Source organism: Trachemys scripta, chromosome 2 (assembly GCF_013100865.1).
Source record: "Trachemys scripta elegans isolate TJP31775 chromosome 2, CAS_Tse_1.0, whole genome shotgun sequence".
NCBI lineage: Eukaryota > Metazoa > Chordata > Testudines > Emydidae > Trachemys > Trachemys scripta.
This window is the reverse complement of record NC_048299.1, coordinates 282932792-282957279: the sequence shown is the minus strand read 5'-3', so window position 1 is coordinate 282957279 and position 24488 is coordinate 282932792. Positions and strand designations below refer to the sequence as shown.

Below are 24488 nucleotides of genomic sequence, written 5' to 3'. Positions count from 1 at the left end.
TGGACCACTGGTCTGACCCAGTATGGCTGTTCTTATGTATAAAAGAGACAACTAAGGGGGAATATGATAGAGGTCTATAAAATCATGACTGGTTTGGAGAAAGTGAATAAGGAAGTGTTATTTATTTCTTGACATAACACACGAACCAGGGTCACCTGATGAAATTAATAGCCAGCACATTTAAAACAAACATAAGGAAGTACTTCTTCACATAATGCACTGTCAACTTGTGGAACTTGTTGCCAGGGGATGTTGTAAAGGACAACAACAAAATAACTGAGTTCAAAAAAGAATTAGATACGTTCATGGAGGATAGGTCCATCAATGGTTATTAGCCAAGATGGTCAGGGATGCAACCCCAGGCTCTGGGTGTCCCTAAACCTGTGAGTGCTAGAAGCTGGGACTGGACAACAGGGAACAGATCACTCGCTGATTGCTCTGTTCTGTTCATTCCAGCTGAAGCATTTAGCATTGGCCAGTCAGAAGACAAGATACTGGGGTAGATGGACCATTAGTCTGATCTAGTATGGCCATTTTTATGTTCTTATGGAATGCAGACAGCTGACAGATTTCCTCACCAAATAGTTGCTAAACCAACAAGAGGTGATGCCATTTTAGATTTGGTATTGGTGAGTAGTGAGGACCTCATAGAAGAACTGGTTGTAGAGGACAGCCTTTGTTTGACTGATCATGAATTAATCCAGTTTACACTCCTGGATCCAGCCTTAGAGGTTTTTAAGGCCCAGTTTGACAAAGCCCTGGCTGGGATGATTTAATTGAGGCTGGTCCTACTTTGAGCAGGGGGTTGGACTAGGTGACCTTCTGAGGTCTCTTCCAACCCTAATCTTCTATGATTCTATGAAACTAAATGGAACGATAAACAAAAATAGACCTGAAACAAGGATCTTTGATTTCAAAAGAGCTAACTTTAACAAATTAAGGAAATCGGTTAGGGAAGAGGACTGGACTGAAGAACTCAAGAATTTGAATGTGGAGGAGGCTTGGAATTACTTTAAGTCAAAGTTGCAAAAGCTATCTGAAGCCTGCATCCCCAGAAAGGGGGGGGGGGGGAATTGTAGAGAGGGGTTGCAGACCAAGCTGGATGAGCAAGCATCTCAAAGCAGAAAGCCTACAAGGAATGGAAGATGGGAGGGATCAGCAAGGAACGCTACCTCTTGGTGGTCAGAAAGTGACAAAGGGATAAAGTGAGAACTGCCAAAAGCCAAGCAGAGTTAGACCTTGCAAAGGGAATTAAAGCCAACAGTAAAAGGTTCTATAGCCATAAGAAGAAAACAGGAAAGAAGAAGTGGGACCACTAAGCACTGTGGATGGGGTGGGGATTAAAGGTTTTCTAGGCGTGGCCCAACACCTAAACAAATACTTTGATTAAGTTTTTAATGAGGCTAATGAAGATCTAAGGGGTAGTGGCAGGAAGGCTAATGGCAATGAGGATATAGAGGTAGAAATTACCACATCCAAGGTGGAAGTCAAACTCAAACAGCTTAATGGGACTAAATCGGGGGGGGCTGGATAATCTCTATCCAAGAATATTAAAGGAATTGGTATATGAAATTGCAAGACCAATAGCAAGGATTTTTAATTAATCTGAAAATTCTGAGGTCGTACCCTATGACTGGAAAATAGCTAATATTGTTCCTATTTTTAAGAAAGGGAAAAAAAGTGATCCAGGAAACTGCAGGCCTGTTAGTTTGACCTCAGTTGTATGCAAGATATTGCAACAAATTTTGAAAGAGAAAGTAGTTAAGGATATCGAGATGAACTATAATTCGGATAAAATACAATAAAAAGGTAGATCGTGCCAGACAAACCTGATCTCCTTCTTTGAGGAGATAATGGATTTTTTAGACAAAGGACATGCAGTAGATCTAATCTACCTGGATTTGATAAGACATTTGATAGAGTTCCACATGGGAAATTGTTAGTTAAATTGGAGAAGATGGGGATTAATATGAGAACTGAAAGGTGGATAAGGAACTGGCTAAAGGGGAGACTACAATGGGTTATACTGAAAGATTGTCAGGCTGGAGAGAGGTTACTAGTGGAGTTCCTCAGGGATCAGTCTTATTTAACATTTTTATTAGTGACCTTGTCACAAAAAGTGAGAGAGTGCTAATAAAATTTGCAAATGACACAAAGTTGAGAGGTATAGCCAATACGGAGAAGGGCCGGAATATCATACAAGAAGATCTGGATGACCTGGTAAATTGGAGTAATAGAAATAGGATGAAATTTATTAGTGCAAAGTGCAAGGTCATGCATTTAGGGACTAACAACAAGAATTTTTGCTCTAAGCTGGGGACTTATCAGTTGGAAGTGACAGAGGAGGATAAAGACCTGGGTGTACTGGTTGATCACACGATGACTGTGAGCTGTCAATGTGATGTGGCCATGAAAAAAGCTAATGCAGTCCTAGGATGCATCATGTGAGGTATTTCCAGTAGAGACAAGAAAGCGTTAGTATCATTACACAAAGCCCTGGTGAGACCTCATCAGGAGTACTATGTGCAATCCTGGTCTCCCATGTTGAAGAAAAGATGAATTCAAACTGGAACAGGTGCAGAGAAGGGAACCTAGGAGTTACAGTGAACGAGAAGCTGGATATGAGTCAACGGTGTGCCCTTGTTGCCAAGCATTTTGGGCTGTATAAGTAGGGGCATTGCCAGCAGATCAAGGGATGTGATCATTCCCCTCTATTCAACATTGGTGAGGCCTCATCTGGAGTACTGTGTCCGTTTTGGGCCCCACACTACAAGAAGGATTTGGGAAAATTGGAAAGAGTCCAGCGGAGGACAACAAAAATGATTAGGGGTCTGGAGCATATGACTTATGAGGAGAGACTGAGGGAACTGGGATTGTTTAGTCTACAGAAGAGAAGAATGAGGGGGGATTTGATAGCTGCTTTCAACTACCTGAAAGGGGGTTCCAAAGAGGATGGATCTAGACTGTTCTCAGTGGTACCAGATGACAGAACAAGGAGTAATGGTCTCAAGTTCAGTGGGGGAAGTTTAGGTTGGATATTAGGAAAAACTTTTTCACTAGGAAGATGGTGAAGCACTGGAATGCGTTACCTAGGTAGGTGGTGGAATCTCCTTCCTTAGAGGTTTTTAAGGTCAGGCTTGACAAAGCCCTGGCTGGGATGATTTAGTTGGGAATTGGTCCTGCTTTGAGCAGGGGGTTGGACTAGATGACCTCCTGATGTCCCTTCCAACCTGATATTCTATGATTCTATGATACTAGGATGATCCGAGGAACGGCAAACCTACCTTAGGAGAGGAGGCTCAAAGAGCTTGGCTTGTTTAGCCTAATCAAAAGAAGGCTGAGGGGAGATATGATTGCTCTCAATAAATACATCAAAGGGATAAATATCAGGTAGGGAGGGGAGTTATTAAAGTTAAGCACCAATGTGGACACAAGAACAAATGGCTATATACCTGCCATCAACACGTTTAGGCTTGAAATTAGATGAAGATTTCTAACCATCAGAGGAGTGAAGTTCTGGAACAGCATCCCAAAGGGAGCAAAAAACCTAACTAGCTTCAAGACTGAGCTTGATAAGTTTATGGAGGGGATGGTATGATGGGGCTGCCCACTATGGCATGTGGCCCATCAGCGACTGCCAGTAGCAAATATCTCCAAAGGCTGGAGATGGGACACTAGATGGGGAGGGCTCTGAGTCACTACAGAGAATTCTTTCCCAGGTATCTGCCTGGTGGGTCTTGCCCACATGCTCAGGGTCTAACTCACAGGCACCAACTTTCATTTTACTGGGTGGGTGCTCCACCCCTCACCCCGTGCTGACCCCACTCTGCTCCTTCCCCAAAACACTACCCTCGTTCTGCCTCTTCCTGCCCCCTCTCCGCCCCCTCCTCTCAGCACCTCCTGCCCACCATTGAACAGATAATTGGTTGAGGTCAAATTGGTTGAGGTCAGATTGGCTGAGACTGGGGGGTGGGGGGGAGGGCGGGTTGCCTTCCTCTGCAGCATGGAGCATGGATCACTTGCAGTTTACACAACTGTGAATGGCGAATTCTCTGTACTTGAAGTCTTTAAAGTAACTCAGCCAGAGGTTAGGGGTTTATTTCAGGAGTGGGTGAGGTTCTGTGGCCTGCACTGTACAGGAGGTCAGACTAGATGATCACGATGTTCCCTTCTGAAAGTCGATGACTCTATGAGACTCCCAGTCTTAAGTTTAAACCAGGCTTTATTTCCCCTTAGAACAAATGAAGAGCAGCACACACTTATAAGAGGAATGCTACATAGAGGAGTGGTTTTTCAGTAGAGCGGGCCGAATAATTTGGTGTGATTATGTTTTATGATGAATTTAGACCTTTTTTTCTGTTGGTAAATTGTTCATGAATGGTCTTTAATTCTGATACATTATGATTCACTATAATTGTCCAAAGAGTTTGTGCAGACAAGCTTCAGCACTCTCCATTATTTTCTTCCAATATTCTGTTATTTGTCGTGTAAGATTGGTCACTTCAGACTCATTAAGTTGTTTCTGCTCCCTGATTGGAGGACTGGAACTTTGTAAACAAGAAAGCAATGAATGGCTAGCAAATAACCAATAGTGAATAATGAGTCCTTTTGTTCTCATCCAGATATATGTGCTCATACAGGATGAAATTTACTCCATCTCCTTCTAAGGATTGAGAGATCAGCTCTCAGTGCTTCTGTGTCAGATATAGGAGGTATTCACCTTAAATCAAAAGATACATCTTGAAACCTTCTTGCTGAATGAATCAATTTTGTTGTTCATGCAGCAACTTGCTTATCGTCTTAATTCACGTTCCTCATAAATAATCCACTGAAGGGACAAATCTGCATGTGATGACAGTAGATATTTTTTGGCAAGCACAAGCTGTCCAGGATTCTGAATATTAATGGTGCTCTCATTCAACAGAGGGAGGAGGAGAGAATAATATTTCAATGCACTAACTCCAACTAGCCAAATGAAAGTTAACCAAATACCAACAGATCTTTGACACTGATTTTTAAAAACGGTAATACTAAAATGTGCGTGTGACGCATGGCTAGAAAGGGTTAAACATCCTGCAAAAAAAATTATTTCCCCACATGTCTTCTGTGGGTTATTTATTTTGCAGGATGACGCAAGGGTCTGATGAAGTGGGCATTCACCCACGAAAGCTTATGCTCCAATACTTCTGTTAGTCTTAAAGGTGCCACAGGACCCTCTGTTGCTTCTTTCAGGTAGAGAAGACCTATGAGGTGATGTTATCCAGTCCATCCCCCCAGCCAATGCAGGACTGTTCCTTACAATATATTTTCTAGTGTGTTGTCCAGTTTATTTTAAATTGTCACAGGCACTGAGTTTCAGCAACCTTCAAAATTTTATATATGATATGTGAGCAGAGAAGCTGCATTTACAAATGACTGTTCTATATGTCAGTTTAACCCTTCTTCTGGTAATTTGACAATTCTGTCTTTTAAATATGACAAAACACTCATCATCAGCCTTTCAACTCATGCATGTCCTTATTTGTGTAATAAGGCTGCAGTAAAGAAATGCCTACACTACACAACTATTCATACTCTATATCTAAGCACTTATAATACCTCTACAACTCTAGAACTTCGCTTCCTGGGGGGATTCAATAGGTACATATTATTTTACAGCACCTCTCATCACAAAGCACTTTATAAACGTATCACCAATGAAATATATCTATATCTGTATTTGGGGTGGAGAGTGGTAGCTAGTACACAGCAGACAGTAGAGGAAGAAGAAAAAGAAATTTTAGCTAAGCACATTGCAGCAAAGACTATTTTAAAAAGTGCCATAGGACCTAGGACTCGGATCATGCAGACCAGCTAGGCCCTTGGTTTTTAAGTTCTCAGCTGAAACAGCCCACACAACTAACTGTAAGTATATCTGCTTATCTAAAGGGCTGAGCTAATTCTGCCAAGATTCAAATCTGGGACCAGCCACTCCAGGCACCGCAAAACTGATGCCAACTGCTAAGCCATTCCCTCCAGAAATAAGGTACCACCTGATTTTTTTTCCTACGGCACATAAGAAATAGTTGCCATTGCCAGGAAGTATTCTACAGAAAAAACTTAAACATTAAACATTATACCTGCAGTAAAACAGTCTTTGTAAAGCCGTGATACAGGACTAGGGTTGCTAGGTGCCATTAAAAGTCCGGTTGGCAGCGCAGCAGGGCTAAGGCAGGCTCCCTGTCTGCCCTGGGTCCGCGTGGCTCCCGGAAGCAGCAGGATGTCCCCCACTCTGGCTCCCACACATAGAGGCACCCAGGGGGTTCCGCACACTGCTCCCACCCCAGGCACCGGCTCTGCAGCTCACATTGGCTGGGAACCGCACTCAATTGGGGCTGCAGGGCGACACCTGAGGACGGGGCAGCACGCAGAGGCATCTGGCCATGCCTCTGTGTAGGAGCCGGAGGGGGGACATGCCGCTGCTTCCAGGAGCTGCTTGAGGTAAGCATCACCCAGAGCCTGTATCCCTCATCCCCTCCCACACTCCAACCCCCTGCCCCAGCCCTGATCCCCCTCCAGCCCTCCGAACCTCTCAGTCCCAGCCAGGAGCCCCCTCCTGCACCCCAAACTCCTAATCCCCAGCCCCACTGTGGAGCCCGCACCCCCAGCTGGAGCCCTTATCCCCCCGGCACCTCAATCTCCTGTCCCTGCCCGGTGGGAAAAAAAGCGAGTGAGTGAGGGTGGGGAGAGCGAGTGACAGAGGGAGGGGGTGGTGGAGTGAGCAGGGGAGGGGCCTCGGAGCGGGGTGGGGCAGGAGTGGGGCCTTGGATGAGGGGTGGGGCAAGGCAAGGGTGTTTGGTTTTGTGCGAGTAGAAAGCTGGCAACCCTATACAGAACAGAGGCACTAAGGCATTTTGCTAAGTCAGAAACTTTGGATCACTATTCAGAAAAAACATCTGCTTAGTCATATTTCTCCCTTAAACAGTACAATTCATATCTTTCCTTTTTGATCACCATAATTAGAACAAGGAAATGGAGAATCAAAGCACATTGCTTTGTTGTTGAGCAATGGCCCAAGAAGCTTAGGCCAAAATTTTCAAACTCTGTTGATTAAATAGAGGCCCCACAAATTGTATTTAAAGAACCTAAATAAATTTATGGTGCCTAACTTGAGATACTCGAGTTTCAAAATGTGAATCTTTTCTCTAACCAGTGAGCTTTCCTGTATATTTTCTAAATCTAAAAAGAGTCCACAGAATATAATTGGAACCTAACGACAAAGCACTGTTTCTGTGAAGAACACCACATCATATCGTTAGGCCTTTTGGTGAGGATTAAGAGTTGCATTGGCTTAGCATCTGATATTTTTTTCTGTCAGGGGACTGTGTGCTGTCCTTTATTATTAATTATTTAACTATTATTCAGTGCTTGTAATGCACTAGGTGATTTACAGAGCACATACAAGACAGGGGGCCAGATTCTAAACTGGTACAAATCAGCATCACTCCATTGACTTTGTACCAGCTGAGACTCTAACCTGTGGTCTCTGCCCTGAACAACTCACAATCTAGGAATAGGCAAAAAATGACAAGTGATGCCAGATGGGGCGGGGGAGAGGGATTTGGTGGATGGGTGAAGGGTAACTAGTACAATGTGATTGCATTGGTGCATGCTTCATGGAAGTTAGGTATTTTTTATTTATTCTGATACCATAATTTGGATCTGAAGTGTCTAGGCCACTGCATGACTTGTTTTTTGAGGGAGTAAAGAAGAGAAACCTTGATAGAGGGATGGATTCTGGACCTTTCCCAACTCTACCAACTATGATCCCAAAAATAATTCACATAAATGTTTTTATTAGCTGTTTCTGCTGCCCTCTACAAGGCTTTGAAGAAACAGAATAAAAATGTGAGCTTCTGAGGTGTCTGTATTCCACTGTTTTCCTGAGTTCCAAAGCTAAATTCCAAGTTGCAACTTCTAAATCTGGCCACAACAGTGAAATCTCACAGTTCTCCTCTATCTGAGAAAACAATCTCGAGTGGTCAATTACTGTATTCAAAATAGAGTTTGCCCTGTAATTTGCTTCTTCTTTCAATTAAAAATCAAAGACATTTCTGTTCTGGCTTCTGTATGTCAAAGAAGTTTTGACAAAAAGCAATAAAAGGAAGACATTCATAGTCGAAAGTCCTCCTCTAAATAGGAAAAACAGGACAACTCCACATGGTGCATAGATGACAAAGCATAAGGGCTTGTTTACAGGCTGCACCCCAAATTGTTCCCTCCACCCAACCCTGCATGCACATGTAGCCAGGGCTGGATTACCCAATAGGCAGACTAAGCACGTGCTTAGGGCACCAGCAAAGCAGGGGGGGCACCAAAAAAAATATATATTTTTAAATTTGATATTTCAAAAAAAGCATCGAAGTAGTCATCATGGGAAAAATCAGAACTTTGGTAGACTTCCTTACACTCCACTACACACTCTTCCCCCTTTTTCTGTTCTCTTTTTATTACTTATCCCCACCTAACCCAGGAGGGCGTCCTACTAACATAGATTGAAATAACGCGAGGAAATCAGATCCTGTCACGTACTGCAATAAATTTATGTTTTATTATTGATATATTCTTCTGAGTTATACCTACTTGATTTGTTTTTTTCTTTCTTTCATATTATATATATATATACATATATACATACATACATACATAAAAATAGTGTACGTTGTATAATTTGTTTTGTTTTTTATAAGTTCAGATAACTGAGATAAGGGGCAGGATGAAACATAACCAACTGAGTGGAGCACAGAAACCTAAACTGGCAGAACAAAAAACAAGTGAAATTTTCCAAAATCTTCCAAAGCTGACATCATTTTTCAAAGCGAATCCATCAGAAGCAACATCTTCTCTCAGTAGCACAGACATCGTTCCAAAACCTGTAGGAGTTTCAGAGACTGACCCTTCTTCTATTGGTGAAACAAACACCAGTCCAGAACATGTGGATGTGTCAGAGACTGTAACTGATCATCGTACTCCTGGTGGTAAAACAGATATTGTTCTAGAAGATGTGGATGTGTCAGAGACTGAACCTGCTCATGCTGTAAATAATAGGAGAAAAGATCCTGGTCTGTGGATTGATTTCAGTACCGATAATGTAGCTTACTGGATAGATCATGGACCAAATGACTGTCAACACCACACTGGACCATTTGAGAAATCACGTCGGACTTTTACCAATGGCAAACAAACAAGATATTGTCCACAAAAAATATTTTTTGGCATGAAAGCGAATGGTGAGAAATACACTCGAGAATGGCTACTGTATTCACCATCAACAGGGTCTGTGTACTGTTTTGTTTGCAAACTTTTTGCATATAAACCTTCGACATCCCAGTTTGCTGCAGATGGATTTAGTGATTGGCAGAATACTGTTTTAATTGAACAACATGAAAATAGCACTACTCACAGAGATTCAATGTTGACATATTTAAATCGAAGACAGGGCTTTGGATTGACACAAAAATGGGAAGAACAAATTAAAGGGGAGCGTGAATACTGGCAACATGTCTTGCAGCGTGTTATAGCTGTTATTCAAACATTAGCTGAATGTGGTCTGCCTTTCCGGGGATCAATGGCACATTTGGATCATTGCAGAATGGAAATTTCTTGGGATTGTTGGAGCTTGTGGCTCAGTTTGACCCATTTTTAGCAGGCCCTATCTCCAAATATGGGAATGCTGGCAAAGGTAACCCATTATACTTATCCAAGACAATATGTGATGAACTCATTGGTCTAATGAGTGACAAAGTTCGTTTAGCTATTGTGGATGAAATAAGTACTGCTGGGTACTTCAGTTTATCTGTTGACGCTACACCTGATCTTTCACATATTGAGCAGTTGAGTATTGTACTAAGATATGTGTCTCCCACAGATGGAAAAACCAGTTGAATGATTTATAACATTCCTCAATTTGAAAAGCCACACTGGTGAAGAAATGGCAAATCAAGTACTGCGTTATCTGTGCCAAGTTTGCAAAACAGATTTCTCAAAGTGCAGAGGTCAAGCTTATGACAACGCTGCCAACATGTCAGGGCATTATCAAGGATTGCAGAAGAGGCTTTTAGAAAGAACAAATATGCCATATTCATACCATGTGCTGCACACTCTCTCCATCTTGTGGGCTGCAGTGCTGTTGATTGTTGTCCGGTGGCAGTAAGGTTTTTCTCAACAGTCCAGTTACTTTATACATTTTTCTCTGCCTCAACACACCAATGGGCAGTTCTTAAAACATATTTGGGCAATGATCACGTGTTGAAATCTCTTTCTAATACTCGCTGGGAGGCACATGCAGTGGCAACAAGTGCAATTCTGGAGTCCTACTCAAAGATCGTGGATGCTTTAGAAAGTATAGCTGGAGACCAATCACAAAGGGGAGAAACTATACGAGAGGCAGAAAACATTGCAAACAAGATGCAAGAACTAGAGTTTGTATTCATGTTGACCATGTGGAATGAAATTTTACAACACTTTTACCACACAAGTCAAGCTCTCCAAGAAAAAGAATTGGATCTGAAAACATGTGCAGACCTCTGTCAATCATTAGCAGACCACTTACACACTTTGAGAAATGATTTTGAAAGATTTGAAGACATATCAAAAGATATCTTGCCTGATACTAACTACAAAGAAGCCCAGTCCCGCAAGTGAATCAGGAAAAAACAAGCAAATGATAGCAGTGCAACAGAAACAGCATTGAATCCTAGAGACAAATTTCGCGTATTTACTTACTACACTATAATTGATACACTTGAAGCTCATATGAAGAGGAGAGGTGAAGTGTACAAAGAAATATCAAGTAGATTTTCTTTTCTAAATGATATGAACTTATCTGACGAACAATATTCACAAGGTTCCCAAAAGCTAGTTGACTCATACCCTGTTGATTTGAACATGAATCTCTGTGGAGAAGTACGGCAGTTCCACTGTTATATGCGCGCAAAGTTTAATGAAACAGGAAAAATGAAATTCAGTCACATTGATCTTCATGACACAATATTGAAAGACGGAATACAATGTGAATTTCCAAATGTAGAGCTCGCACTTCGTATTTTTCTAACATTGATGATTACTAATTGCTCCGCAGAACGCTCTTTTTCTCAGCTGAAACGAATAAAAAACCCTCAGAGAACAACGTGTCAGGACAGACTTGATTCACTTTCCCTTTTGTGTATGGAAGCGGACATGCTTCATCGAGTCAGCTTCGATGAACTTATCCAGAATTTTGCAATTAGAAAATCTAGAAAGAAGCTATTTTAATTTCAGCATATATGTAAGTTTTGTGTCATTTCGAAAAATAAAATTTTATTTTATGGTATAATATTGTTTTTATTTTGAATTACATATGGGGGGGCACCATAATCCTTTCATTGCTTAGGGCCTCTAAAGGTCTTAAACCGGCACTGCATGCAGCTATGAAGTGTCTCCATGTCTCCTGTCTTACCTCTGGCTCGCAGCTGACACAAAGACCGTACTGCCCTCACCCGCCACAACCTCCCCAGTTCCCTGGTGGCTTTGCCTCTCTCCTGACCAAGTTCCTAGTCACACTTCACCTCTCATATCTTTAGGGTTTCTGTCCATTTACAATGTTAGCTGCTGTCACAAACTGCTACTCAGCATGCACTGCTCCGGAGGACGACTGCTCTGATACAAACTGTAGGGCAAGTAAGTGCTTCAGAGGAGTTGCCAGCTACTCTCCCTGCAGCATGGCAGTAAAGTTAACCTCCTACTGAGGATTTGGCAGGTTCTCCCATCCTTGTTGATCCTTTGCCTCTCCCTTTGGGTGCTTCCCACTACTCCTCCACTGCCCTCTTCCTCTGCAGGCCAAGCAGAAGGAGGGACAGCTATTTGGAGATTCTTTAGCCCCTTGGGCATGTAAGTACAGCTGGAGTTGCTGGAATGGGGTTTATGCTAATGGAGTTTTTGTTCTTGCCTTTAATAGCTTTCTCTGTATGAACTTTTCATTTAAAACTTTATTCTAGCAGGGAAACAATACTGATGCAACACAAAGTGAACACAAAAACAACAAGGAGTCCGGCGGCACCTTAAAGACTAACAGATCTATTTGGGCATAAGCTTTCTTAAGAAGTGAGGTTTTTTACCCACGAAAGCTTATGACCAAATAAATCTGTTAGTCTTTAAGGTGCCACCGGACTCCTTTTTGGTTTTGTAGATACAGACTAACATGGCTACCCCCTTATAAAGTGAACACAGTGGCTCACATGGCTGCTTACGCTTGTTCCTTAAAGGTATCTAGGCACCTAACTCTTATTGCAATTGAGTGCCTAAATACTTCTGAGGATCTGGGCCTTGCTGCCCTAGGTAATCACATGTATACTGCCTGACAGCTGGAGTCAGTCTGGAATAATACTTCAAGCATCTGAATAAATAAATCGTCTGTTCACACTTTCGCACAATCAATGACAACATTTTATTCATTCTGCCTGAAACTACCATGTTACAACCCCCTGTGCCTTGAATGAATTAAATTAATTCTACAGTGGACAATCTGGTTAAACTTCTCAGTTATTTGACCCAAGTAATCCAGTGGGATATCCAGAATCTCAGTGTAACCATCTGTTTCAACTCTTAATTAAACGTTCTGGACTGCTTTTGTAACTTGTTTTAATATAATCTTTCTTCTGTGGAAATAGTGGAGGCTGACTCAGTGAAGATTAGTTTTTCTTGTTAGCTAAAATTAGGTCTACTATTAAGGCCACAATCTGACAGTTTTAAGTCCCAGGTTTACACTTTTAAATGCCAAATCAGCCATTATTTATTATGTGATAGTGTGCAAAGGCTCCAGTGAGAATCGGAGCCTCATCATATTGGGGACTATTCAAGCATTTACAATTCAAGACAGGAGGACTTGCAATCTAATGTGAAACAAGATGCTACAAGGAAGCTAATACAGTCAACATGCTATGGTTTTGCATACAACATACTTCTCATATAGCCTCTGTCCTCTCATGAACACCTTCACCTCGTTATCCAGTGGCAATGTTCCATCATCTTTCCTAAACCGGTAGAAAAGTTTGACATCCTTGAATTCCTTATGCTCATCACAAACTGAAACATAAAATAAGTGACATCAGAAATGATCACACTTATGTTAGAGACCTAACACAATCAGAACAAGATACCAATCATCACTAGTGAACTTAAAAACAGAATAGGCATATGCAGAGCATAGTCCTGCCTCCTCCGCCCCAAAATTGTTTATTGTACAAATATGTCCCCACACATAAAAGGCTGAATGGTATCTCTTGGAATCCAAACTTTTAGATAATTATCCAAATAGAATCTCTAATATTTTGTAGCCTGCCAGCCATTCATTTCAATGGATGCTGCAATATCAATGCATAGCGAAAGACACCTATCTGGCAAAACCTTGTGATTTTGCACCCTCAGCAAGTTCGCGGATGACACTAAACTGCGGGGAGAGGTAGATATGCTGGAGGGTAGGGATAGGGTCCAGAGTGACCTAGACAAACTGGAGGATTGAGCCAAAAGAATCTGATGAGGTTCAACAAGGACAAGTGCAGAGTCCTTCACTTAGGTCAGAAGAATCCCATGCACCTCTACAGGCTGGGGACCAACTGGCTAAGCGGCAGTTCTGCAGAAAAGGACCTGGGGATTACAATGGATGAGAAGCTGGATATGAGTCAGCAGTGTGCCCTTGTTGCCAAGAAGGCTAACGGAATATTGGGCTGCATTAGTAGGAGCACTGCCAGCAGATTGAGGGAAGTGATTATTCCCCTCTATTCGGCACTAGTGAGGCCACATCTGGAGTATCGCGTCCAGTTTTGGCCCCCCACTACAGAAAGGATGTGGACAAAGTGGAGAGAGTCCAGCGGAGGGCAACAAAAATGATCAGGGGCCTGGGGCACATGACTTACAAAGAGAGGCTGAGGGAACTGGACTTGTTTTGTCTGCAGAAGAGAAGAGCGAGGGGGGATTTGTTAGCAGCTTTCAACTATCTAAAGGCGGGTTCCAAAGAGGATGGAGCTCGGCTGTTCTCAGTGGTGGCAGATGACAGAACAAGGAGCAATGGTCTCAAGTTGCAGTGGGAGAGGTCTAGGTTAATATTAGGAAACACTGTTTCACTGGGAGGGTGGTGAAGCACTGGAATGGGTTACGTAGGGAAGTTGTGGAATCTCCATTTGTAGAGGTTTTTAAGGCCCAACTTGACATAGCACTGGCTGGGACGATTTAGTTGGTGTTGGTCCTGCTTCTTACCAAAGGGTTGGACTAGATACCTCCTGAGGTCTCTTCCAACCCTAATCTTCTATGATTCTATGATTAAATCAGGTGTCTCCTAAAAACCTGAATCAGTAATTTCAGGATTGGCTAACAATGACTGTCACTTGCATTAATCCAGGCCTAGATCAAGCTAACCTTACACTTGTTGCAAAGACACATAATAAAGTCTAAGATTCACTGTATAATCTTCCTTCTCCACTTCTCAAATTGCTCTGCCATGCCAGCTGGGGAGTCAGAGAGGCAATGGGGAATGTATTGAGAGCTAGGAAACATTTTTAGGGGAATAGTTGATGAAAGTCTTGTTAAATTGGAGAGGGTGGACTGAAATGAGCTCCAACTAAGACAGAGATAAAGTGGGGGACAGTCCAATCAAACTGTTATCACCACAGAGCTCTCAGTCAGCATGCACAGACTCATACTCCACCCCATATGGCACTAGTGCATGAGCATTAAACATTACATTACCGTTTTAACTTACTACTGGTGGCATAAGAGGCCCCTATGGAACCTGGCTTACTAGGCTATCTGAACTTGTCCTACATCAGAGCATGCTTGAAACAGTTGCATTAACTTTGAAGCCAATGAATGAAAATCCTTGAAAACAGCAATTTTGTACTTAATTTTTTTAACATCTTTTTTTGTCAAGGACTCCTGCCATTGCTTGTTGACTCACCTGGCTGGAAGGAGCGGGCTGGGATTATGTTCTGAGGTGGAAAACATTTTAAAGTTTTATTAAAGATTTAAACAAACTTTCACATATTAAGTTTCCATTGCTCAATTAAATTAAGTTACTCTGACTTCCATGTAAACTATTCACTGACATTTCTTCAATAGAGGATAAAGCAATTGGCATTTGGAGCCCCTATAATTACTTTGTATCTGTTCTTTAATTATCTACCTCAATTCCCAGGTTCCATAAAGACCCAGAATTTTAATTTCTGAATCAAGCAGAATGTGTAGTAGTGGCACACATTTCATCTGCATACTATCCCTTTAATTAAGGTATTGTTTATGCATTGCTGACAGTTGCAGCAGTGCTTGCACACTTACAGGTGTCTCTGGAGAAAGTCAACTTGTCAATTACAAAAGTTCCTCTAATCCCTCTTATAAAGAGATGGGAAAATTGCAATTTCATATGTTGACTTTTTAACTGGACAACACTGTGCACTTGAAACAAAGGGCTTGATTTGCCACGGACTTGTACATTGTAGTCATTTTGCACTTATACTTTACACAGGTGTAAAATGAGTATATAAACATCACTATTGTGATTTGATAGTGGTTTGTGTCCACATTTCACAAATAATGCATGTAACTTCCAATACATCATTATTCTAGAACTGAAGCCACAGGGTCACCATGATACAGAACAAGAGAAAAGGTACAGAACAGCTTCAGTTTATAAAGAAAGGATGTTACATTTAACATGTCTCACTACAGTCACTTCATTCACTAAAGGAGAAATCCTCCCCTCCAGCAGCCCCAAGTCCAGGTAGTTAGGTGTTAGCATATAGAGGAGTTCTTACAGACAACAGAATCCCTGTCTGCTGCAGGAAAGTATGAGGTGCAGCCGCTCTTTAGCCACTAAGGCAACAGTGTTGTCTGAAGCAACTACATCCCACTTTACAGAGGGAGATGGACAATGGACCTGAGTAGTCATGGCTCTGCAGGCTGCACCCTTACATCTCTATTAGTGACCCTGTACACTGGCATATATGGGAGTCCCCATGGAGCAGAGATATGCAGGGCACAGGGTGTAAGGACCCCCTTTTCCACGGGAATGCCCGAACCCTGCCTCACTCACATAGAGCAGAATAATCAGGGGCCTTCTTCAACTGCAGAAGCAGGGTCAGGAGTTACCAGGGCCGGCTCCAGGCACCAGCAGAGCAAGCACGTGCCTGGGGCGGCACATGCTAAGGGGCGGCATTCCATCCATTCTTGGGGCGGAGAGTCTGAGCAGCGTTTTTTTTTTTTTTTTTTTTTTGTGCACTTTGACAGTTCGGGCGGCAGCAGTCCAAGTGTTTTTTTTTTTTTTTTTTGCTTGGGGTGGCAAAAATGGTAGAGCCGGCCCTGGGAGTTACCCTTGATTGCATCACAGTTATCAAGAAAGAAATGAAAATAATTGTGGCTGCTGCTGTTTCACTCACCATGATGGATAATGCTGCGATCCAATAATTTCTGCACCAGTTTAATCGCTGTCTCTCTGTCTGAGGCCTCTTTGCGATCAATCAGCCAGTCAATCAATTCTTTGGCAACAAAACAGTTTGGATATGTCTTGAGATGATGCCTTCGATCTTTAATTACCTTTTCTTCATGCAGTCTGAGCCTGTGGGGCAAATCACATTATTAATAACCTTTGCAGAGAATCTATATAACCAGAGGAGGAAAGGACTCCTTCATATGTAACATGTTAGGGTCTGACTGCCACACAATTCACATATACCCCAATAAATCTTATGCCTAATTATAAAAAGTTATAGTGGCAAGTCTGTTGAAAGGCAGAGAATACAAACACAAATTGGCAACTGACCATTTTCATTTTCAGCTGGGGAAAGAAAGCAAAGCAGAAAAGAAACAATATCAAAGATCATTTTAAACCCAGCATATGGAGAATTTTCAGTTCCAGTGGAAAACACACAGGAGGAGAAGCAGATGTAATTCTCAGTATAATCTGCTAAACACATGAACGCATGCCCTAGTGTGTCAATAAAATTAAATGTTAACACTTTGGCGTGAGCTGAGACTAATTCTCGCACATTACCTTTAATATGCTTGACATTACTGTATTATTTTGGGAAAGCTCACTGCCAAAGATTCGTTAACCCCACTCGGTAGACTCAGCTGCAGTTTCTTTGTGGTGCCGTTCTTTTAACTTCCACTGGTTATGGAGCTACATTTTCTCAAAGCTACATACTAGGTACGGGGCTTGCCATTTAGAAGTCAGCATCTAGACCGTTTCCACACAACACGGTCTAACACACAGCAGCTACTTTCTTTTCTATGGGAAACTGATCTCAGCAACTGGCAATGGAGGAGCTTCAGTATCAGAGCTGTGACAGCTGCAAAATCCCACCCACCATTTTGAAAGCAAACCCAGCAATTGCTTCTTACACATTTCGTATGGGTGGCAAAAAGCCCATGTGGGAGTATCTGGACTGACCACAGAAAGTAGAGGTTTTTAAGATCAGTAGCTTTATGATTAGTCATTTTCCCAAATTATCGTAACTGATCATTATTTTATATTTATCTATTTTATTTATTACAGAACAACAGGCAGAGATTTTGTAGAAGTTAACTGCATTTTTATTTATTACGTTTTACTTTTAATGAATAATTTTACTGATAACTACTGAATTTTTTATAGTGCCATTTATCCATAACAAATATGAAGAAAGCACAGGAACCACTCTATAGAGCACATCACGGCGGGGGGGGGGGGGGGGAGAGGAAATCTTGAGCTCCTATTGCAAAGACTTACACACATATGTAACTTTATGTGCTATGAGTGAAATTCTGGTTCCACTGAAATCAATGGACGTGTTGCCATTTACTTTGATGGCTCCAAAATTTCACCCTAGGAATAGTCCCATTGACTTCAGTGGGGCTCTGGGCAGGCACAGAGGGGCTGTCCTCAGGAAACAAGTAGCCTAAAAAGACAGAATAGTTTAAAGTACTGCCGCATGTACAAATCAATGCTATATGAACAACAGTTATTCCTGACTAACTAATCTAGTCTAAAATATTTATATGGCCCCCAGTATAGCAGGACATCACAACCTTTAACGTATTTATCCTCAAAATGCCCCTGGGAGCTAGGGCAGTGCTATTATCCCTATTTACAGATGGAAACTGAGGCACAGAGAGACTAGGTGACTTGTCTAAGGTCACACAGGAAGTCTGTGGCCAAGTAGGGAACTGAACCTGGGTCGCCAGAGTAGGGCCCTAACCACTAGTACATCCTTCCTCTCAGTGTGATATTAGTATGCCCTAGCATCACACTATTTCCTTTTGAAACCCACAAAAGGCAAGTAAGTCAGCTGAGGATGTTATTGATGCCATTACTGGGTCACAGACAAGACTTAAATAAGCCTTTTACCTAAAACCATCCACAAATAGTAATGTAGCAACTTTTCTGATTTGCAGTATTTATCCTCAAACTAGATTGCTCCCCATCCCCCAACTACACAGTATGGATTAAAAGGCAACTTTACAAACACTATCAAAATGAATACTTTTAAGTTAAAAACAACATACAAATCAAAGTAGCGTATTTATAACAAAACCCACTGACAGTAAATACAGTAAGCTACAATATGTCTTTGCTTTCAGCTATGATACTTTCCAGCTGCACAGTAACAACTGTCATCTTGCTTTGAAGAAAAAGCCTGCACTTTTTATTTAAAGACCCTGGAATTATCAGTGTTCTTTGTCCATTTTGTAAGCTACATAGTCATCTGAAAGTACAATACTGAAACAGCATCAATATATCTATATGTACAGAGTGGGTTTGATCACCCTTTCATTTCTATTGATATCAAAGTAAATGGACGGAGTTACACCGGCATAAAAGGAGAATCAGGCTCTGACAATTCTTTGCACCTACATAAGGTTTGATATGAGTTAAAAGGGCACTAGTATCAAGGTTGGTACAGTGTTCCCCAAGCAAGAGTCAGCATTTACCCACAAGTATCAAATGGGAATGGGAAATAACTGTTATTCCAGACATCACATTATGTGACAAGTGTCTCAAACCTCTCTTTCCCAAGGAGGGGGTGGGGAAATTATTTGTACTACTTCTGGGCCTAATTGGCTTGGGGTGTGACACCAGAAAGGGAACCCAACCCACCTGCATAGCAATGTATAGCACTACCATTAAGCCACAGAGTAGCTAGCCCACTACTCTGACCCTCCTATATGCTCCTAACTGAATAGAACAAAATAAAGACATTTAAAAAAAAGACCTAGTGTTAATCATGATGTATAAGCCCCATATACATTTACTGCATCTATTTTTAATTACACAGAGCAGATGTTTGGACTCTGGCATTCTGAAACTGTTTCAGTGTTCAGCCCTGTGGATCAAGAACACAAGCATGGTTTCTCTAGCTAAGTAGCTATAAAAAGAATTGCTCAAGACCTACTTAGCAACAGGTTTGATTCACAAAGCAAAGCTCACTCATCAAACTTAATGAAGGTGGGGGAATCTTGATTCCAGAGGCCTTTGAAGAGTGATCTAAGAGTCGCGTACGGTCTAGCCACTTATACTTTGCAACTCGACTGTAACTACCACAAGAAACCAGCCTTCCTCATAGTATTAGAGTATCACACAAATGTAATTCCTCACATTACTCAAGATGGCATTAAGGACATTTTGTACTGGGGGCCACATTCTGCCCTATTTGAAGAAAAAAGTGAGAGCATTTCCGCAGATCTCTGAAACTAACAGGACAGTAAAAAGCATATACTATAGTCAGCCCTTTGAAATTCACATCTGTATGCATTTATCATAGTCAAGCTTCCAGCAAATATACACTGTATTTAACATTTACATATTTGCACGTATAAGTCTTTGCTTGCACATTTGTCTGTCTTATGCTAATCCAGAACAATCTGTCATTTCCTTACCAGGCAAAACATGGACTGGCAGAGCAACCATAATTAGCATTACTTAAAGGAAAAACTGAACTTTTAGGTTGAGAAACCAAAAACTAGACACTAACTCCCTGGGAAGAAACCACTCCTAGTAGCATTTGTCCATTAAGTTTTCTATTAGGGAAATTGTCCATTCTGAGGTTGTCACAGTTCAGGGCAACTGCACCTGTATTCCCCCCTCACTTCCCCATGATCCCCCAAGGGCACCTACTCTAGGCTCCCGACTCTCCAACTGTCAGCTCTCTTGGGCAGAAAACTGCGTCTCTCTCCCTCCTGACCAGGGTTTTTTCAGATGCACAGCTCCCTGACTATACAGTAATATCCCCAGCAAGCCCGACTGCTTAAAAGGCCAGCACCTGCAATTTGCCTTCTCTCCAGAGACTATGAATTACAATTCATCATAGAGCTCTTTCTAAAAAAGCACATTTATTCTTAAGGTGAAAGGATTACAGAGAAAGCATATTAAAAACAATAAAAGAACCTAGATGCATGCTAAAAAGCCTACCAGAGGTCATTCATCAATCTTATGAGGTTCCTTCCAACCCTTCCACAAGGATTGGAGCGCTCCCCCACCCCCTTGAACAGAAGGTCCTGTCTGTATGCTGTATCAGAAAGAAGGCTCTGAGTCAGTTTAAACCCAGGCTATTTATCCAAAAGTCATAGAAACATAGAAGATTAGAGTTGGAAGAGACCTTAGGAGGACATCTAGTCCAATCCCCTGCTCAAAGCAGGACCAATACCAACTAAATCATCCCAACCAAGGCTTTATCAAGCCAGGCCTTAAAAACCTCTAAGGATGGAGATTCCACCACCTCCCTAGCTAACTCATTCCAGTGCTTCACCACCCTCCTAGTCAAATAGTTTTTCCTAATATCCAACCTAAACCTCCCCCACTGCAACTTGAGATGATTGCTTCTTGTTCTGTCATCTGGCACCACTGAGAACAGCCAAGCTCCATCCTCTTTGGAACCCCCCTTCAGGTAGTTGAAGGATGCTATCAAATCCCACCTCACTCTTCTCTTCTGCAGACAAAACAAGCCCAGTTCCCTCAGCCTCTCCTCATAAGTCACGTGCCCCAGCCCCCTAATCACTTCCGTTGCCCTCCGCTGGACTCTCTCCAATTTGTCCACATCCTTTCTGTAGTGGGGGCCCAAAACTGGACACAATACTCCAGATGTGGCCTCACCAGAGCCGAATAGAGAGGAATAATCACTTCCCTTGATCTGCTGGCAATGCTCCTACTAATGCAGCCCAAGGGCACACTGTTGACTCATATCCAGCTTCTCATCCACTGTAATCCCCAGGTCCTTTTTTGCAGAACTACCGCTTAGCCAGTCGGTCCCCAGCCTGTAGCAGTGCATGGGATTCTTCCATCCTAAATGCAGGACTCTGCACTTGTCCTTGTTGAACCTCAGCAGAGTCTTTTGGCCCAATCCTCCAATTTGTCTAGGTCACTCTGGACCCTATCCCTTTCCTCCATTGTATCTACCTCTCCCCCCAGCTCTGTGTGGAAAGTCCTTCCTTTGTCTGCCAGTCTCTGGAGAATCTAGTTTGAACTAGCATATGTGAGCATCCCCAGGAAGCGGTACCTTTTTGGGGGAGGGAGGAGCACACAACTTTGCTGATTTGCCTTTAATCCCCACCCACTGTTTTTAGTTCCTGGAGGAGCTGTGGTAGCCCTCCCCCATGGAGTCGAACACAGTCATACATAAAACATTCATTTAAAACAGTGGACCCCAAAGATACTGAATAGGGTTGCAACAGCTGTCACATCTCCCACCTAGAGAGGCTACATTTAATCCCAGACCACAATAATACATAAACAATACAATAAGGTCTTTCAAGGATATTGCAGGAAAATTGCCATATATGTCGCACAGGTTTCTTTCACCTTTCTTTGAAACAACTGGCAAGGAGGCTGATTGGTCCTCCAGCACTTCCCATGTTGTCAGTGTAGCACTTCCTACATAGTCACTACACTTATCCCAGCAAAGCTCTGGCATTGTACAATTTGGTTCTGATATGCTTATTTCAGACAAAAGCATTTGAGGAAGTTTTGTATCATTCTGACCCCACTTCATTTTCACCAGATCAGGCCTCTTTTGCAGACATCCCATCACATAGCGTAAGACCTGTGTGTGGCCGTAGAACTGCAAACTTTTTAAACAGCAAAAACCCCAGTGAATGAATAGTTTACTGCTCAGTCTCTTACTAATTATTAATTATTTCCTAGTGTTCACCAATGTGCTAGCTAGGAGCTTCAGAGAAACTGCACAGAAAACAGGTTCCTGCCCCAAAAGAGCTTAAAATCTACTGACCCAGACCTGCAAACACTTACTGCTTTGTGTAGTGCTTACTACAGTGAATAGTCCCATTGGTTTCTATGTGACTACTCATGTTAGCAAGTGTTTGTAGGATGAGATTCAAAAGACGGACTTGGCAGAAAAGTGAGGACACAAGGAGGGGAAGGGATTATTCATTATTCATCATTTAACTCTTTATATGCTTTTGTAAACTTAAAATTGGCACCATATAACACCATGTCTTCCTTAGAAATTAACAGATAAATACTGGGTGGATCAGGTTTGCTCTGGGATTGCACCAGCTTCTCCTGTCATAAAACCCAGTGCAGGTTTCAGAGTGCTAGAATGTCTGCCAAGCAAAGAAGCTGCACTGGAGTAAAGCAGGGTCAAAATCTCTTTTCTGCCAGGGATGGCTGGGTTTTGGGAACAAAGCTGCCCAAATAGTGGGACATGCTAGACAAGAAGAGAAGAGGGTGTAGCAAGGGCAGCCAGAGACACTGGTTCAGCACCCTCCCTCAATGACTCCTAAACAGCAGTGCAAGTAGGGCGGTACGGTACGCCTTACCAGCAAGGTATTTATAGCTGGTATGGCATACCAGAAAGACATAGGAGGAGCAGAACGTGGGGCTGAGTGGCCTCAGGCCGGCAGCTCCTCCAGTGCATCTGTACCGACCCCAGACCTTCCATGTAGGGTCTCCTCTGTCTCTACAGCAGCCCCGCCGGAGGACAGGGCTGGGGGCGGTACAGCCACGCTGGAGGAGCTGCAAACATTCTGCTCCTTTCCCTGCTGCATTTCCTGGAAGAGCCCTGAACCACAGAGCTCTCCCGGGAACTGCAACGGGGAAAGGAGCAGAACATGGGGCCACTGGGCGGCCCCACACTGGCAGCTCCTCCAGCACCGCTGTACCACCCCCAGCCTTGTCCCCCACCCCCAGTCCTGTTCTCTGGCAGGGCTGCTGTACAGGTGAAGGAGACCCTGCATAAAAGGGCTTGGGTGGTAGAGCCACGCCGGAGGAGTTGCTGGCCTGAGGTCACCCAGCAGCCCCACATTCTGCTCCTTTCACCGCTGCAGTTCTAAAGTCTCCAGTGCAGTAGGAGGAGGACAGAGCCCCTCTTCCCCCCCCCCCAGCCCCCGGTAAGGGGGCTGGATCATGGGGAGGGGACGGGGAGAGCATGAGGGTCCCAGGCTGGGGGTGGGGAAGGGAGGAGTCACGTGGAAGGTCATGTGAGGAGGTCACATGCCTCCCATTAGCTGCTGCCCCCCTCATACTGGTAAGAAATAGATTCCACTTGCACCACTGCTCCTAAAGAGCCCCAGTGAAAGACAAAACTGCCCCTCTCCAGATAGAAGCAATACCTAAATATTATAGTTTTAGTCTATTTAAACCCTTACTCTCCCTCTCTCTTCCCAGCCAAAAAAATGTCGGTCAGTGAAAATATAAACATTGCACATAGAGGCCTAGGTGAAGGTATTCTGGAAATGCAATGCTTATCGCCTAGGACAAGCATTTCCACACAGGCCTGCCAATTCTCAGCAACTAACCACTGACACTTTCCAGCTACGTGTTCGTCTTTCTATTTATGCCTCAGCTATGAGACTATGTAGTTCTGATACCCGATACTCATAGCAGCTAGAACAGTCTTGAAACCAGTGGGTTACACTAGAAACTGGACGAAGATATTTCTGGTAGTATGTGTGGCAGGGAGGAAATTCTGTCCCCTGAAATAAACATTTTAAAGGTTGTCTTTAAAGCACCTTCTGAAATCAGTTCCGCTCATCATGCCTGTCTCTAATTTATGTAGGTAGCCATGTCGGCAATGTGGGAAGAAGGTGCCACGATACAGAGACAACCTTAGAGGGACTTTAAATAAGTGGCCTCAGGGGACACTAAAGAGGAAAAGACATTCATGTCTCCTACCAAAAAAGCTGCAACGTACCAATGCTTCTGTGACCTTAAATCAGTCACTGGTGTAGGGTGACCAGAAGTCCCGATTTTATAGGGACAGTCCTGATTTTGGGGTCTTTTTCTTATATAGGCTACTATTACTCCCTACCCCCGTCCCGATTTTTCACATTTGCTGTCTGGTCACCCTACACTGGTGTGGTCTGTTTTGGGGCGGGGAGTGGCCTTTTGGAGGAGGGGTGGAAATTAGTAAATTCTTTAAGTTTAGAAGATAACTAAGCCTTGATCCTCCAACTGACTGTGCACAATTACACCCACATGGTGCTCTACTGAC

At 42.8% G+C, this 24488-nt stretch overlaps 1 protein-coding gene across 4 annotated transcripts in view; it reads right to left on the bottom strand.

Annotated features, from left to right (window-relative positions):
* LOC117873919 (DEP domain-containing mTOR-interacting protein) overlaps window positions 1–24488 on the bottom strand; it is a 110756-nt gene that overhangs the window by 58324 nt on the left and 27944 nt on the right. For all 4 annotated transcript variants that reach the window (XM_034763819.1, XM_034763818.1, XM_034763821.1 and 1 more), the window contains exons 3-4: window positions 16443–16621; window positions 12978–13101 (exon numbers count right to left, since the gene is read on the bottom strand). In XM_034763819.1, the coding sequence (XP_034619710.1) occupies window positions 12978–13101; window positions 16443–16621 (303 nt within the window). The remainder of the gene's footprint in view (window positions 1–12977; window positions 13102–16442; window positions 16622–24488) is intronic.